We start from the raw sequence: 18,371 nt of genomic DNA, 5'->3' as shown, positions 1-18,371 counted from the left end.
GGGTATTGTTTATGAAATGAACATGTCCCCCCCAAATTTATATGTTGGGGCATTTAATCCCTAGAAAGAATACATGTATTTGGAGTTGGGGCCACTAAGGAAGTAGCTAAGTTTAAATGGATTATAAGGGTGGGAACTGGATGTGACAGGATTTACATTTTTATAAAAAGACACACAAGTGAGCTCAGGTTCTCTCTGAGGAAAAGACCGTTCGACTGTTTGGGGCTATGGTAAGAAAACGGCCATCTGCAAGCCAGGAAGAGAGTCCTCACCAGAGGCCAAACCTGCCAAAACCTTGATCTTCCACCTCTGGCCTCTGTAACTGGCCTTTGTAACTGTGAGAAAATACAAATGTCTATTGTTTAAACCACCCAGTCTGTGGTACTTTGTTACAGTAGCCCTGGTTGGCTAGGACAGATGGGTTGGTTTGACAGGCTTGAGGGGAGGCCATGAACAGGGGGAATGGTAGGTAGCAATGCTGATGTGGACAAATGTGGAAGTCCTGAGAGTTCACGTTGGAGCTGAAGCCGTGGGAGCAGAAGCAACCAACTGCGGAAGTCACCACAGCAAGTGGGGTGAAAGCTCAGGACATGGCTGGTGAAGGGACAGTGAGAAGCCACACAATGGGTGCGCAGGAATGGCCCAAAGGGGAACCAGACAATGGAGGTGAGAGAGGAATCACATTCAGCACTAGGAGATGCGACCCTCCACCTTGCTTCAGCAAAGGGTACTTTTCACCATTAAGTGTTAGGATGGATGGGTGTCACCCTTTAAATTAAAAAAAAAAAAGTCATGGTGAGGGGACAAGAAGAAACAAGTGGGCTCTCTTGACTGAATCCTTCCCAGGTTCTCATGGATAAAGTTCAAATGCTTTGTGATGTCCCACAGCCTTCTGTGAGCTGCATTTGGCCTCCTCACCCCACCCCACACCACAGGGACCCCCCACTTTACTCAGCTAATCCAGGAGCGAGAGCCCCGTGCAAATGCCCTGGGGAGGCAGAGATCTGTCCAGGGGCTGTTGGAGCCAGCACAGCCACAGGAGGCAGACCGGACCTGGCCCGAAGGACAAGGAAACTAGGTTTGAGTCCAGAGGGACTTTGGTGACTTGCAAAGGGAAGGCACAATCTCTGTATCGCGGAATTGTGCACGGAGCTTTCTATGACCTCATTTCACCGTCAGAGTTATTATCTCTATTTTATGAGTGGTAAAACTGAGGCTCAGAGATACCCTGTGACTTCCCCATGGTCACACAGTTGGGTTCATAGAGGGACTCACCTGGGCTGGTCCAATTAGAGTGTTTTATCTTTATGGAATCTGCTGCCTCTGGGCAGAATCTGACACAGCCAGGAGGGTTAGTAAGGTCTCTAGATATCAGAATGTCCTTTTTAATTTGCCCCAGTTTCTAGACTGTCTTGGTGGCTCACTATTATGATTTCAGTGCCTAGTATAGTACTGGGTCCATAACAGATGTTTAATCCATGCTGCTTGAGTGAAATGAGTGAATGAACAAAATTTCCAACTCCAGTGATATGGACTCCAGGATTATGATATACGTTGCATTTGACTGGGGCAAAGTGTTGGCTTTAAAATTCTGTACCTTTAGGAGACTGCCACTATAGGGGAGAAACCATAAGCTTTTATTTCTTTTTGGTACCAGGGATCGAACTTGGGTCCTTGTGCTTGCAAGGCAAGCGGCAGAACCACTGAGCTAAATCCCTAGCCCCAAGAAATCATAAGCTTTTAAAGCAAGAGACCTGGCTCTCCCCCACTTCCCAGATTTCTGTGTGACCTCAGGCAGGTCACTCCATCCCTCGGAGCTTCAGAAGCCTGGTCTATAAAATAGCAGCTATTGTATATTTGCTAACGTTGCACAAGATAAAGCAGTGATTTTTCAAACCAGCGTTTAGCTATGAATTCTCTCCTAAAAGAAGGTTGACAAGGAGTAAAAGAGAAGAAAAGAGAAAAAAAAGTAGAGGCAGGGCCAGAGCCCTCCCTGTTAGGCATCCCCTTCCCCACATCAGTGTCCCTGGGGCTGCCCCCAGTTTTTCATGACACTTTGAAACTCTGAGATGATGAGCATAAAGCTTCTCAACAAACGTTACATCCCTTTCCTTACCAATGAAATCATATCAAACAAATCAAATTCCTCTCTCCTGTATGACAGCCCTTCAAATATTTGGACACAGCTCTTTAGTCTCCTGAGTCCACCTTCTTTCCCTTCAAATAAACACTCAGGGGTCACAAACATTTCTCACAGGGACTGGCTTAAATCCTTTCCTCATCTATCCCAAACTGAGGTCTGCACATTAAAGCTCAGTTTGGGGAGCCTGTTTTAGGGCAGAATGAAGCACAACTAACTCTCTAGGAAAAAATTCTAGCACCTGATTTTTTGATATTCATCTGTACTTCATCTGTCTCCCTAATTTAGTCAACAGCTTTCCTCAGGCCTCTCTGCTGATCATTATTTCTTTCAAGATTAAGTCCTTTGTGCCTTATCCAAACCATGGGTCAAACACGGACATATTAAGGGCATGCAGATGACACAAGATCATTCTTTCTCATGCCTGAGAATATTCACTGCTAAATATACACGGACGTTTTCAACTGTGGGGGAAACTTAGAAAGTTTGCTTCCAAATCTGTCCCATTTTCAGAGTGGTGAGGGACAGAGCTAGGACCTGAATCAAAGTCTCTTGATTTCTGCCAGAGGCTTTTCCACAGCCCTACAGCTTCTCATGTGTAACTTTGTACCGTCTCTTCCCTTAATGATGGATGTACTTACTCAGTTACTCACTCACTGCTTTGCAATTTCCAACATTTCTTATTTCCACATTTACTACTTAGCAGTCTTTATCAATTTCCCTGTGACCTAGGATATGTCATCACCTCCAATTCACAGGTGAGGAAGGAAACAGAACCCAGAAAGGTTCCAGAACCCGCCATAGAGCTGTAAAGGGACAGAAGCAGAATCTACACTAACACTTACCACCCATAGTATATTCCTGTGGCCCTGCTTCACTTACTCGTGGCTTAGAAATTGTCTGAGTGCAACAGGCGCCTTTACCTTAGGAGACATTGTGGCCGGGTAGTGTTAGCCTAAGGAAATGGGCTGCCCTTTTGTTAAAGTGCTAACTCCTGGTATCTACAGATGTGACCTTATTTGGAAATCGCAGATGTAATCAAGTTAGTTACTCCACATCAGAGCAGGGTGGGCATACTCCGGGGCACTTAGAAAAGGAGAAAGAGACAAACAAGAACGTGTGGGACAACAAAGGTAGAGACTAGAGGGAGGTAGCTACAAAGCAAGGAACGCCAAGGACTGACAGGCCCTAGCAGAAGCCATGGAGACACAAGGAAGTCTGCTACCCAGACATCCCCTGCTGTGACCTGGATGTTGTGTGCTCTGTCAGGTCAGGCACAGCCCCTCCTGGGTACCCAATGTGGAAACAGTTTACAGGAAAACCGTTTGGCACACTTGGGTAGACACAGCAAGTATATAAGCCACGTGAAAGGCACCTTTCAGCCCCGGTATCTTACCTCCTAACTCTCTAGTAGCTGCAGGATCATCTTAGGGCTCACTCCCTTGATAACATGTTCTCGCTCTCTTCCTTGTCCTCCCACCAGCTGTGTGGGCCGCCATCTTGCTTTACCAGTAGAGAGGAAACCACTCAGATGAGGACTAGATCTGGCACATTTGCTGCCCTAAGTCTGGTTTAGTGTCTAATGCCTAACAGAGCTTAACACATACTCACGGAATGGCTTGTCCTTCCCTTTTTTGCGGGCAGAGACATTAGCTCTCATTGGCCAACAGGAAGTTTGGGAGTACATAGAAGGATGATGGTGGAGACATCTCCTGGACCTAGTGTTGGAAGTTCCTTTACCAGCAAGAGATGAAGACTCTTGTCTGCACTTTCCTCAGGCCAATAGTGTTTGTCTGTCCTTAGCCCTATGCAGAGAAACTTACTAACTCCGCATCAACCAAATCCCAGGATTGCCTGGGAAGCTAGTGTCTCTAGTGCAAAGACTGTAACAATAAGTGAAGCTCAGAACGTTTATAGGATCTCTTTAAAGTCTGCCTGAGCTGGGTATGAATTAAGCATGGAACTGATGTATGTGCCTGGCACTGGGTGCCATGGATTTGAAGAGATTTATCCCATATGATCCTGAAAACAACACAGGGGTCCATTGACCAAAGAAAGAACCAGAGCTCAGAACATTGAGAGAATGTGACTATGGAAAGGAAGCTGCTACAGGGATAAACCAGGACTTGAACCCAGGGCTTTAACTCCAAAGTGAGTTCATCGAGTTCCCAAGAGCAGTTACCTTCATAAGAAGCCTTGAATCCCAGAGAGCTGCCGCTGCCATCAGTCTGGAAAAGGAGCCACATCTGATGGTTGGTGCTGACGATGAGGTCTGGGACCGAATTACCTGTCAGGCTGTCAGGAGAGAGAGGTTTAGAGGTATGTCCCCTACCACAGCACTCAAGGAGAGTGACAGTCTAACTGCAAGAGTCTGGGGGCTATGGAGAAGCCAGGCCCTGCCTGTCTCTGCAGTTGGGCCAAATGTGCTGAGAGAGATCCTTGTCTCACATCAGACCACTGTGGAGGGCAGAGGGGAACTCAACTGCTTCCCAAAGCAAAGGTCCAACATAGAATCCCTGGGTACCTGATATGGTTCTCTCCCCTGACTACCGGCCATCCTTGGCTCAGGAAGCATGGTCACTATGTCTATATGATCACAATTCACTGATCCCTGGGTATGATATGGTTCTCTCCCCTGACTACCGGCCATCCTTGGCTCAGGAAGCATGGTCACTATGTCTATATGATCACAATTCACTGGAGCCATGCAGTTCCAGATAGTTCTGAGCCTGAGGGAAGGCCAGGCAGCCATGGATGTGTGTGGTTAGGACTAAACACTACTGGGCGGAGAACCAGGACTGCAGAGGTGCCAACAGCCACATGGAAAACTCCAGGTTGCCCATGAAACCTCCATTTGCCCCTAAGGGACAGCTCATTCTAGACACTCTTCATGTGAATCCCCATGAGGATTTAGCCAGTGCTCAGTCCCTCTTGGCTGGAGTAGTGAGGGGTGGAGGGACTGTCACGGAAATCAGGAGCGTTGAAGGACACTGTCCTCACAGGAGCAGCTAGAACCGGGCAGGACTTGGAAAGTCCAAAGCACAACCCCACCCCCAGCCAAGGCCCCTTGTTGTCCTTGCCTCTGGACAAAATGCAGGGCTTTACTTACATGTAGAGAACTGTCTTCTGGTCCCCATCCTGCCCACCGTCCCCGACTGTCAGGGTGTCATAGCCCCTCTCCAAATCAAACTCCTCAAAGGCCAGCTTGATCACCTAGGGAGGGAGCACAGGGTTAGTCACCGACAGGGGCTGGGGGGAGACTCCTTAGCCTGGAGACTAGGTGGTGATTTCCTCTTTATGACCCGATGCCTAGAGTTGCTGGTGATACCATCTTACATGATCTGGCAATTTCTGTGCCACCCGCACGAGTATGAACTATTTTTCTCCAGGCCACCCAGTCTCTGGGGGCCCTTATGTCTCTGAAGATGCTCATGGCACATCTGGCCAATTCTGGGGTTGTCACAGCAACACCAGGCACATCTGGCTAACTGTGAGATGATTGGACTCTTTCTTCATGCTTCAATGCCCAGAAATCCCCATGGGGTTGGTGGTGATGTTTCAGGCCACATGTGGAATCTTAGCTTTTTTGCCCTAGGGACCTGTAGATGCTTCTCCCAGCCTCTCCCTAGCGGGTTTTTCTCCATCTTTTTTGTTTGTTTATTTGTTTAATAAGTGAATGTTCTCAGAAAGAGATTTCAACAAGATTTTTCTCTCTTCATTTGTTTTAGTCCTGCCTTCCACAAATATGTACTAAGCACCCACCATATGCCAAGCTTGGGGAGGAGGTTTCCATGGTGAGCGTGACACTGTCTCTGCCTCGGGTGAGAAGAGAGGTTGGAGATGTAAACTGATAACCACATCAAGAGGTGGGTGCTAAGGCAGGAATGAGGAAGGGAGAGGAGCTTGCAGTGGTGGAATAAGGGAGGTCAGTCTGATGGTGGCATCTGAGGGAATTCTAAAGGCTAAGCATGCCTCTGTCAGACTGAAGGGGGAGTCTGGGAGAGGGAAGGGAAGCTCAGAGGAGTCAGGGCCTGAACTCAGGCTGGGATGGAACATTCCAGAGCAGGTTGCTCAGTGTTTGCTGACAGCAGGCACTACAAAGGGGCACAGCTGCCAGCTACCTCACTCTTGGGGGCTATGTGGTTGGGCATTCCATGCAAGGCGACACTTGGGAAGTCCAGAAATTGAGAAGTTTACCTAGGTCTTCATGCAAAAGAAAAGGTCTCTTGCCCCTCCCCTACAAGGAGCTGGGGTAAGGGGACAAACTGAGGGAGAGGACACCACCATTCTGGCTGCTCACATGCGACCGTTAGGCAGGAATGAGGTGGAGTTGCGAGATGCCAGGCTTTGAAGCCACGCTTTGAAGCCAGGCAGGTGAGCCATGGAGGACAGAGGACAGTTCAGGGCCTATTTTTTTTTTTTTTTTTTTTTTTAAAAAACAGGGCATTTGGGGCTCTTTTTTTTTTTTTTTTTTTTTTTTGGTACTGGGGATTGAACTTAGGACCTCGAGCTTGCCAGACAGTTGCTGTGCCACTGTGCTACATCCCCAGCCCAGGGCCTAGCTTTGCAAGTGGGTGGAGGTGAGGGCTGAACTGGGGTAGAGGGCAGAATCTAAGATGACTTGGAGGTTTCTGGCCTGGGAAGTTGGGCAATGAGTGGCACCTGTTCATGAAGACAGGACAAGAGGCGTCCACTCCCAATGTCTAATCTGGGGCTCTTTTGGTCCATTTCCATCTGATGACGGCCTTTGCTCCCCAGCAGAGGCTAATGTTGCTTCTTTGCTTTCTGCTCTACACTCTAAGGAGCAGAGAACTCCTATGGGTATTTTCTTCTAGTTGTCATTGATATTTTCCGCAGCTTTCTTCTGTCTGAACCAAACCATCCACACGCTGCCAGGATGCCAGCAGAGCTTCACCCCAAATGCCCTGGGTATCTCAGAAGCAAACCAGTGACACCCACATTCATGAGCCACGTGCCCTCTGCATGTGTGCAGGATTACAGAGCAGTGCCTTTAGGTCAGACCATGGCAAAGCACATCGGTAGCTCTACAGGCTGACTCAAGGGAGAGAGTGATCTTCCTGGCTGGGAGGAGGGCTAAGGAGCTTCCTGGAAGAAATGAAGCCTAGGCTGTTTGTAAGCTGAACTGGATGGAATTCAACCAGTGGACAAGAGGGGAAAGCTACCCAGCTGAGGTGGAACAGTGAGACTTGTCCAGAGACTTCTACTTAATCCAGAGTTGTTTAAGGGAAAGGAAAGCTGAAGGTGGTGATTTAATAGTAGTAAAAGAAACCATCTTAGGAAAAGCAGAATGTCATATAAGGATTTGGAGCTTTGTCCTACAACAGGGGATTATGGGGGAGCTATGAGTCAAGGTTTGACATGAGATGCAATTATTTAGTGACTTAGCAAGACCCTGTCTCAAAAAAAAAAAAAAAAAAAAAAAATTGAGGGGTGATTCAAAAACAGTAGACAAATATGCAGTGATAGTCTGGTGAGGAAGGACAGGGGTTAACAGCAGCAGTGGTAGGGCCAGGTTAGTAAGGATGGAATGAAATTTAACAATTAATAGTGGGTGGAGATTTCTTGGCCCCTAAGGGTTCTCATCCAGAATGTTCCCTGTTGGCTAATGGCATAACCAAGGGATCACTCTAGTTGGGATCTCCTCATCTATTACATCCCATAGTCCTGCTACAAAGAGCACTGCCTGGAGTCCCATTTCCCAGCCTAAGACAGAAGAAGAGGCCATCTGAGCTCCTAAGCCTCCCCATCATGCTGGTCTCCTCACCAGCAGAGATTTGCTAAGGCCCATTCAGGCCCCTGCCAGTCCTCTGGTACCTTTCTTTCTCTTGGCCTCCAACCCCTTCTGGTCTAGGCACTTTCCTCCCCTCTCTGTCGCAGCACATACCTGCTTGTCTGTGACCAAGCAGTTGACCTGTTCCTTCACTACCCCGCCGACTCTCAGAGGGGAGGGGGGCAGGCCTTACTGCCTCTACCACCAGGGCCTGGCAGCATGCCAGGTATATGCCAGGGGCTTAGAACATTTTCCAGATCTTTCCTGACATTTCAGCATGGACAGATTGTTGGCTCTGGGATACCTTATTGTATGAACAGACTCAGTGTTCTAGGAAATGTGCTCTCCTCTGAGGACCACACATTGCTCTGTTGGTGTGACACAACTACAGCCACATACAGTGTGTACTTGAGTGGTTGTGGCCATGTCAAATAAAACTTTATTTACAGAACGAGTGATAAACTAGATGTGCTCATAAGTCATAGTTTGCTGGTTCCTGCACTAGGAGATTCTTTGAGAGACTTAATTATAGCCTTTGACCATCTCACGAGGTTATTTCACTATAAGAGCTGGCACCTGCCACGTGGTTAAATTTGTTCTGAGCACTTTACACAAAGCAACTCACGTAAGACTCACAACAATAGCTACTTTGACTACCTGCATTCTACAAACCAGAAAGCCTGGGGAAGAGGGGTTAGGCAACTTGCTAGGCTCACGCAGCTCAGTGGTAGAGTGGGACTCTCCTGGCTCTTTGTTACTGTGCCCTGTACCTCAGCCTATCCCAGTAAGGACCATGACTTATCTGCTCAAACGCTCCCTTGAGATCTTTCTGGATGTTAGCAGTTGCTTAGCAAACAGTTGCTGCACATAAAAGGGCACATGGCAGCTGATGACTTCTGCAGAAGGAACCCAGTCACTGCAGGGACCATGGGTCTTAGCTGCTTACTGTCACTCAATCAGCCCATTTCAGCCAGTCCTGGGGCACAGGACACTGCGCACCAAGCCATTTCCAAAATGGGAGTGCATGATGATTAGCCCTATTATGGAAATATATTACTGTGAAGGCCAGAACCCAGAGCCATAAAGTGAATCCCATTACTGATTAGGGACACCGTGGCTGTGACTTGTATTGCAGGGCACTGGTCCTAAGGCGGGGGTTAATTACAACAGGACTGTTCCACGTGCACAGCACTGCAGCTCCGGCAAGGCCCCCGGAGCCCAGTGCACCTTTCTTTCTTTTTCTTTTCTTCTTCCTCTGCTTTGGCCATTGTTTAAAGATGGGATTCTATAATGACTCATTAACCAACATACAGATCAATCAAGCTCACAAAGCACCTTTCTGAGGCAGGAGAGATGGAAGCACAAGAGGCGTGATCAAAGAGGCACATTTGTACACAGCTCAGACTCCCAATTTAAGACCATTACATGAATGAATAAACCATCCTATCATCCAGGACATAATTACTGAGCACCTGCCATGTGCCAAGCACTGAGCTAACTGCTTCCCATAAGTTAGCTCACTTGCCTGACAATTTAGCAACAAATCTAAAGGCTGAGGACATGGCACAGACAGTGAGTGCAGGAGGATCTCAAAGAAGAGCAAAAGGGAAGGAGGTGCATGGAGGAGGTGAGGGCAGCTTAGGTGGGGAGAGTAGGGCAGAGAGAACAGCCTGCAAGAGGCTGCAGTTGGATTCCACCCAGCAGCCAGAGTAAGCAGTCTGGGCTTTCGTGGTCTAGCAGATGGGGAGCTATGACTCAGCACAGGAGGAGAACCTGAGGCAGGGGACCAGGCAAGAGCTGATGTGGGCCCAAGCGTGGGAGAAGGGCTTGGAGAGGGGCAAAGAGAGGGTGCAGAGGGAGGGTTGGAGACCGGGTCCCTCAGAACATGGCTAGTGTCCCGAGAATTTTGGGAGATGGGGTGGGAGAATCATTCCCAGTGCCCTGGGGAGAACTGTCCAGGATGAGTCAAAGGATGGAAATCTGGTTCTGCCAGGCTGGGCCTAAGGTCTGGGTGATGCTGTCAAGGAGCCAACAGCTCAGGGACATGGTTTATGCTTTTTGTTTTTGTTTTTGAGACAGGATCTCACCATGTAGTTCAGGTTGGCCTCAAATTCATGGCAATCCTCCTGCCTCAGCCTCCTGAGTGCTGAGATTACAGATCCAGACTGAGCCTGTTCTGATGGGTGTTTTTCTCTAGTAGCCTCTGCTGCCCACCCTTCACTCTGCTCCCAAACTCAGTGCCTCACTATCTGCAGAGCAGGGGTTGGGGATTATACTCTTCAGGCCAAATCTGGCCCCCAGCCTGTTTCTAGATGGCCCCTAGAATTTTGAAGGGGTTTTTACATTTTAGAGCAGAGCTCCAAAAACCCACAACAAAGAATACGCAGCAAATATTTCATATGGTCCCCAAACCCTAAAATATTTTTATATAGATCTTTATAGAAATACTTTGCTAACCTCTGCCCTAGAGTGATGACCCTCAGACTAGGTTCCTTGGTACTCTGTAGTTCCACAAACATCCTCTGGGGACCACCAAGAGAGGTGACTACGCCGGAATGGGCAGAGCCCTACCTCAACCAAAACAGCTCTATTTTGATCCAGTTATTATTCTGATATTTTGTGAGATTTGTGGATAGCGTTTTCAATGTTCCTATCTTCTCTTTACTCCTTTCTAACACAACTCAAATTTTGGTAGGAATGTGGCAATATACCCAGCCAAATTCATAGCTAACGATGAGTATGTGACAAAAGTCTGGGCAATGAGATGCAAGCTGAGAATCTTGGGGTATTTTCCCATTTTTCTTTTTGCTTTTTCTGAATATAGATGTGAGGATAGAGACAGAGCAGCCTTCTTGTAATCATGAGGATGAGAACTACATGCAAAGAATGACAGAGGGAAACTACAAGGTACCTGAGACACCAAGGAATCCAACAAACCAACTCTGGACTCTATCACTGGACTTTGTGGGGTGGAGAAAACGTACGGTGTGTTGTTTAAACTTCTGTGGAACTGCCTGCAACTCACAGGCCTACACTCACGACCTACAGGCTGCAGGTGCAGAAGAAAGGTTTTCATCACCCCAGAGAGATTCCCATTTCCTCACCCCCAGGATGCAATTCAGAACCCTGGCATGGAAATCGCAGGCTGCCCAAGCATATGCCTGCCACTTCTCAGCTCTTCAGAGGCCCCCACAGTGCTGTGCTGGAGTCTTAAACACTAACTCTGCAGCAGGGCACCTGTGAGCATCCAAGGGCTGACCTCGGCTTACTAACACTGCACCCGCGTAACCATTCCCGTGGGCAAAAGGGAGCTTGCTTTGCCTGGGCACAGGGTGACCAGGTGCCTACTGCTGGGGTTTGACTGGGAAATGAGTCCCTTGGGCTCCAGAAAAGAGGCAGGGATGGACTCTCTGGAGCTTGAGAATGGCAAGAAGCTGGGGGTAGGGAGAGAGTTGGGGAGGAAGGGAGGCTCGGAGGCTCCAGCGCTTCCTCCCAGCAACAGAACTGAGGATGTCTAGAAGTTTTGGGAGTGTGGCCATGACCACAGTTTAATTTTGGTTGATCTGAGGCAGTAAACTTTTTCACTCATTCTTTGCCTCGATCACTCACTGATTGATAGATCCATGCACCCATCTGCCCGTTCACCCAACAGTCAGCGCACGCTCGCCAGAGCTGGGCCTTGGAGAAGCACACTCAGGTGGCAGGAACACAGCAACCACTCTCAGAACCCACAGTCTGGTAGAGAGAGCCATGGGGCCCTGAGCGCCCAGGAAACAGACAGTGAGATGAGTGCTGGGACCAGAGGAGGAGGAGGAGGACGAGGAGGAGGTGAGGCAGATATGGGGAACACAAGGAGAGGGCTTGTCTCTGGCAATCAGGAAGTTTGTGTGGGGACACTAGCGCCTTGGCCACTTCCAGCAGCAGGTGAAGCCAACACAGGTCGAGAAGTGAAAGTAACTATATGAAGGAAAGGGTCCCTCTGAGCCACTCATCCATGAGAAGTGGGCAGCAGAGGCACGTGGCAGACACCTCTCTGATCACTGGCACGTCACTTGTGGTCGGCACAGAGAAGATATCAGCAAATGTTTGTTGAATGAATAAGTGAATGAACAAATGGACCAATACGTGTTTCTGACATTTGCTCTGGTGGGTGTTCACTTGCCTGGAGAGTCACTTCTCAGATCTTTGGGATTACAAAGAAAAGAGTGACACTAATGATTCTCCAGGAGTGAAGCACTAAAATGCTGTTAGATTCGGCTTGCAAGTCCACAAATGATCTTTCTTTTCCCTCTTCTTTCCTCGGCCCCTTATTTTCACTCTCTCTCTTTCTCTCCCCCTTGAACCATTTTTCCTTCTTTTCTAGAAAAAGTGTATTGACTTTCCTGATCAAATCCAGAGGTGCGTATGCCAATCAGGTCACATGTGCTGTTCACTTGAGTAGTTGCAAAATAAAGGCAGATGAGTGTAGGCCAAAGGCCCAAGCAGGTCTGAGTTTCAGTATTGATCACAGATATTTCCGTGAGATGGAGTTCAATGATCCTAAAGTGAGGAGGCCTCAGGCCCAACACAGTAGAGATGCTCCAGGAACTTCTCCTCCATCCATTATCAACGTGTTCAAAGCTCTGTGCTCTCTGTGGGTGCCATAAACACAAGCCTGTCTCTGCCTTCATGTTTCTCAGAGCTCTGAGGGAAACTCTGCAAAGCATGCTATGCACACTAAGAAAAAGTGCTGATGGAATGCTGGAGGGACCAGGAAGGAGCAAGACCTCGTGGGGTGAGAGGGCTGGGACTCCCAGGACAGCACAACAGGCTGTGCCAGGCAGGGGTCTTGCAACGTCAGCTGTGTCTATGCAGCAGAGGTCAATATGGTGGAAGCTGGGCTGCCCGAGGGGAGCATCAGGGGTGGGACACTGTGCTTTGTTGAGGGGCATGGGACTGGGATTTATCAAGTTGGCTTGGTTGGTCCAAGCCACCATGGTACTCTTTAAATAAAGATTCCAAGCATTTCAACCCCAGGTCCCCTGAATCATGTCTTTAGGGAAAGGGCTGGGAATTTATAACTTTGAGGTCTCCCCAGGTATTTCTGATAATTGGCCAAATTTGGGAAATGTTATCATAGGTGGACATTATATTAATATTAAATTGATATTGTAAGGACTAAGGTCACTCAAATGCTAATTAAGTAGAGAGGGTGGAGCTGGCATATGGAGGAGGCCAGCATCAGTGGGTCTGTCTGAATCTTCTTTCCTCTCTTCTCTGCATCTATCAAGCTTCTGGAAGGACAGATGAAGTATTTTGGTTCATTTTACTCCTAACTCATTGACATACTTCCCCAGTTTGGCTGAGCTCTTGCCTCTGCAGTGTTAGGTTATGCAGTGTCTGGCGCTCAGTTACTGCTGGTAATTCAGAGCAGAGCTGCGGCCACCCCACACCAGAGCAACTCCTCGTGTCTCTTTGGGCCTAGGGCATCCTAGCTGCCTCTTGGCCACAGCAAGAAGACAGTTCCAAGGGGCTAGGCGTTCCCCCTGTCCATACACCTGCGGACTTCTGGGATACACAGCCACTGCCTGACTAGGAGACCAAGTGCCCCACCCGTGCCCCACTTGGTACAGCTTCAGGCAAACACTCAGCACTGCGCATGACAGCCTCCTTGGTCCTTGAAAAGGGGACCTTGCGTTCTCGACCCCGCATCCCTCTCACGTGTTCTGGGGCCTCCCTTCTTTCACATCTTTTGCCTCTTCCTGTTTACTTGCTCTGCCCTCGGCTGACACACCCACTCCAGTTTCCGGTATTCTCAATAAACTCCTGAAACTAACACCACACTCTGTCTCCCATTTGCCCTTCTCATGTGTTTCTGCCTATTCTCCCTCCTTTGCTTCACCGTGAAACTGCCCCACGCTGCTGTCCGTCTGCACTCTGGGCCCCAGGGCCTCACCACCCACCCACGCATTTCCCCCACTGTTATCTACAGTTCCTCCCCCAGAGTCCTGCTGTGAAAGGCCTCTTGCCAAGGCCAAAGTCAGTGGTACCCTTCCGGCCTCTGCCACCAAGCCTTCCTTCATAACTGCCGTGACCACACGTGTCCTGGTGGAAGACTTCCTGGGTTTGTGTCATGCCTTCCTTTGCCTCTCTGACTGCTCCCTCTCTGTGTCGTTCCCAGATCCATTCTGAATCTTCTTGTCCTCTTGATGCCTCGCAAGAAACGTCGTCACTTTGTTAGAATCGTATTTCCACCCATGCACTACTGAGCTCTCTCCGTTGAACCCTAGGTTTCCGAGCAGTGTGTTCAAATGCTGTTAGATGAACCATAGATTTCTTCAGAGGCATCATGTTCATATTTCTCTCTCGATTCCTACAAAATATGCGCTTCTCTTTGTATTTCTTTTTAAAGTCTCCCATCGGTCCCTAGCCACAGAGTCCACTAAGTCATCATTCATTTGTCCATTAAGTAAACTATACTGAGCACCTGCTGTGTGTTGGTCACTTCAGATACATGATAGCCGTACCAATCAGCCATGAAGTCCCATTCCACCCCTAAATCTCTCTCATCTCTTTCCTCGTCCACATCTCCAAAGCACTGGCTGACACCCCCCACTGTTCCTGCCTGGTAAATGCTTTTGTCTCCTAGCTGGTCTTGCTCCCCTGAGAATCCTCTTTCTGTCCTCTCTGCTGATGCTAGAGTAATTCTGCCCAAACTCAGACTTCCTCTAATTGCTCTGGCAGAAGGGAGGATGGCACTGCAACCCGCAGTGTGGACAGCCTGAGCCCTCCCTTCTTCTCTGAGACCTCATTCCATCCGGTGACACAGCACAGCTATTTAAGTACATGGACACTGGAGCCAGAAAGACTGGGTTTTCATTCCATCTCTGCCACTTAGTGGCTGTCTCCCAACCTTTAACCTTTCCTTGATCCACTTTCTTCATCTATCAAGTGGGTCTATTAAAACCTAATTCATCATGTAATTAAAAAATGAAATAAAATCATTTATACAAAGCTCAGTGGTTGGCACTGGATAGGATACAACAAAAGCTGTTGTTGTTATTAACAAAGTCTAACACTTCTAGCCTTAAAGTCCTCCAATCTGAGATGAGATAAACCTCTTTACCAAGCATGTGAGCTCACCGTGACCTGGACCCTGCTTACCTTTCCATCTTTACCTTGATCCAGGTATGTTGAATCACTTTCAAAAGGCTACTGCAAACCTCAATGCCTTTGCACACGTGCTCACTCCGAGACACTGATTTCCAAGCCTACTCCTCCTTCACTCCCTTGCTCAAATGGCATTTCCTTTGTGAAAATTTCCCTGGGTTTTTCCTAGCTCCCAACCAGTACTGTCCATAGGTCAGTCTTTTATTTACATGTCTGTCTTCAGTCCTGCATGCACATTGCTCAAGGGCAGAAGTGGTAGCTACAGTGAGTGAATGAATGAATACTTATAACACAAACCGAGAAGTTAGAGAGCCCATGCCTTTTTGCTGGAGATTGGGATGTGGGAAGGGCTCACCTCTGGAGCAGGGCATGGAGCAGTGCATGAACAAGGTGTGGATCTGTTTCTGCTTTTCCTGTGGATTTGCAGCAAGGCAGCTTCTATGCCTCAGTCCTAAACTTCAGGTTTCCTGCTCATCTTCTAACCACACTGTATTCCCTGGCTTCCCACCCCTGGTTTCAGGATGGGCTCTTTTAGCCTTTCTGAGCTCTGCCTCTACTTTCTGAAGCCCTGCAAGGGCACATGGAAATCTGGGAATCTCCTGCACCCGAGGCATGCCTTTCGGAGGGGTTGGCCTAGGGAGCCTGGGCTGGTGTGGCCTCTTGCAGAACATGTCAGAGAGAAACAATGTGAGGTCACTGATCTCCACGAACTGGCCAAGCTTAGGCCTTCTGGGGGGCCGATCAAATTGCTTCTTAGAAAATTCTCAGGTCTCACCTAGGCTTCCCTGGTATCTTTCCTTCAGGTTCAAAAGAAAACGAAGATAAGTCTCATTGACAATACTTGAGGAAGAGCCCCTGGTCAACAGCTTAATAATCTCAGGGAAGTAGGTTCCTCTTCCAGTCTAGCTCCACTCTCACCCTCTGTGGCTGAAGCATCCTTCCCTGCTGACTAAATTCACCATGAAATGGTTTAATAAAATGTGACTTCTCTGCAAAGTGCCACGCAGAAGAGATTCGCTTCCAGTATCCCCAGCTCAGTGGCCTCAGGCACTTGAACCAAAGAAGTTTGAAATGTTTGGTATAATTTAAAGAGGAGAAAAGGTTTTTTGAAAAAAATAAGTTAGTGTTAGGTACTGAATTACAGCCTTCTAAAATTCACACATTGAAGCTGGAATCTCCTATGCAACTGCACTTGGAGATGGGGTATTTGGAGAGGTAGTTAAGGTTAATAAGGTCATGGGGTGAGGTCCTGCAGAGAGTGGACTAGGATCCTTACAAACACGAGGGGACAGGGCAAGCTCTCCCCAAGTGCACATAGAGGTAGAGGCAGCCATTTATATCCAGGAAGAGTGCCCTCATCAGAAACAAGTTTGCCAGCACCTTGATCGATGACTTTCAGCCTCCAGAACAGTGAGAAAACAAAGGTCCTTGGTATTTTGTTGCCGCAGTCTGAGCAGACTAACAAAACGAGGAGTACTCAGAAATCTACAGCCCAGTGGATGGAGGGACCCAGAATGTGACCAGCGCATGGAACTAGCTTTGGTCTTGAGTGTCTTGTAAAACTCTGAAGAAGCAGAGCTTTAGAAAAAAGGGGACAACTACAAATCTGCATGCCTTCTCACTGGCCATACCACCCTCTCATAGACCTGGAGGTTGTCTTTATCTCAGACCTTGACAGTGAGACGATAAAACACTTCCAGTGAAAATCCAACACTGGAAGTAACTTTTGCACGGTTGGCAGCCTTCATAGTATTTTGTGATTTGAAACCTTCATACTGAAAATTTAGTCTGAAGAGGTTTCAGGCTGGCACAGCCCCAGCACAAGGCAGTAGCTAATACAAACTTTGCAAGAAATCACCTTCTACCAAGGTCTCAAAGAACTTCCAGAGGCAAAAGTTTGTGATTCTAGCCACACAGTCAACAATTACACAACAAAGAAAGAACCATGGTTCTGGGAACCAGGAGAGGTGAGAACAGATCACAGAATCCAACCTGCAAAGACTTTAGCTATTGTCATTAAAAGACACAGAATATAAAATAAGTAGGCTTAATATATTTAAATCAATTAAAGAAGTATCTAAATACTTGAATAAGGAGCAAGAGACTATAAAATATGACCAAGAACATTTGAAAAAGAACCAAACAGAACTTCCAGAAAATCAAAATTATATTTGGAACTAAAATAAATCCTCAGTGTGAGGATTAACAGAAATTGTACACAGCAGAACAGAGAATAAGAACAAAATAAGAAAGAGAATATATGGGAAAAGAAACATGGAAAGCAGATTGGGAAAGACTAAAATTGTTCATCAGACTTTCAGAAGGCAAAAAGAGAGCAAATAAAGAAGCAACAGTTGGAAAGATAATGGTTAAACATTTTCCCAAGCTAATGCAAAGCACAACCCGTGGATTCAATAAACACAGTGAATTCAAGCGGGATGAATACAACAACACCCACACCAGACACAGGATAGTGAAACTGTAGGACACCAAAGACAAGGAGAAGATCATAACAGCATCCAGGAGATGTCATGTTAAGGAAAGACAAGAAACAGTGACAGGGACAGTTGAAGCTAGGAGACAGGGGAACAATACCTCCACAGGCAAAGAGACTATGACCATCAACCGAGAGAGAATCAAATGCCCAGGGAACACCAGCATATGTTCAAGAGCAGGAGAAAATAGACGTTTTAAGATAAAGAAGAATGAAGAAACATCAACAGAAAAATGAAAAAAAATAGTACTTTGAGTAGAAAGAAATTCCAAAGAGAAAGACTAGGATACAAGAAGCCATGGTGAACACAGAATTGGTGTGTGCATCTGAATGCACGTACTGGCTTTCTTAATAACAGTGGTAATTTGTGAGAAGGAGTAAGGTGATATATAAACACATATACGCCGTGGAGTATGAATCAAGACAGAGCAAATGTGCAATGCCCTAAGATTCCTGACTTATCAGGAGGAACACAAAGTTAATATTTAACTTTAGACTTCAATAAGTATGCATGTTAATATTTCTAGGGTATGTTCAAAGAACAGAAATAATTGTATAATTTAAATGGTCTAAATTCTCTATTTAAAAGGCAAATTACTAGACTTGATTTGGAAAAATCCAGCTGTGCACAAAACAAATGTAAAGCATAAAGGAAACAGAAGGTTGATAGTAAGAGAACAGAAATTGTTAGACAAAAACAAAAAATAAAGAGAGAAAAGAAGAAAGGAAGGAAGGAAAGAAGAGAGAGAGAGAGAGAGAGAGAGAGAGAGAGAGAGAGAGAGAGAGAGAGAGAGAGA

The 18,371-nt window shown here is 47.3% G+C and overlaps 1 protein-coding gene across 1 annotated transcript in view; it reads right to left on the bottom strand.

Moving 5' to 3' along the window:
- Csmd2 (CUB and Sushi multiple domains 2) overlaps window positions 1-18,371 on the bottom strand; it is a 553,879-nt gene that overhangs the window by 245,572 nt on the left and 289,936 nt on the right. The window contains 2 exon segments of the mRNA XM_033767260.1: window positions 4,323-4,435; window positions 5,250-5,353. Coding sequence (XP_033623151.1) covers window positions 4,323-4,435; window positions 5,250-5,353 — 217 coding nt within the window.

This window comes from Fukomys damarensis, unplaced genomic scaffold, assembly GCF_012274545.1.
Source record: "Fukomys damarensis isolate Sample0158 unplaced genomic scaffold, DMR_v1.0_HiC HiC_scaffold_23, whole genome shotgun sequence".
NCBI classification, from domain to species: domain Eukaryota; kingdom Metazoa; phylum Chordata; class Mammalia; order Rodentia; family Bathyergidae; genus Fukomys; species Fukomys damarensis.
This window is presented reverse-complemented; position numbering and strand designations above follow the sequence as displayed.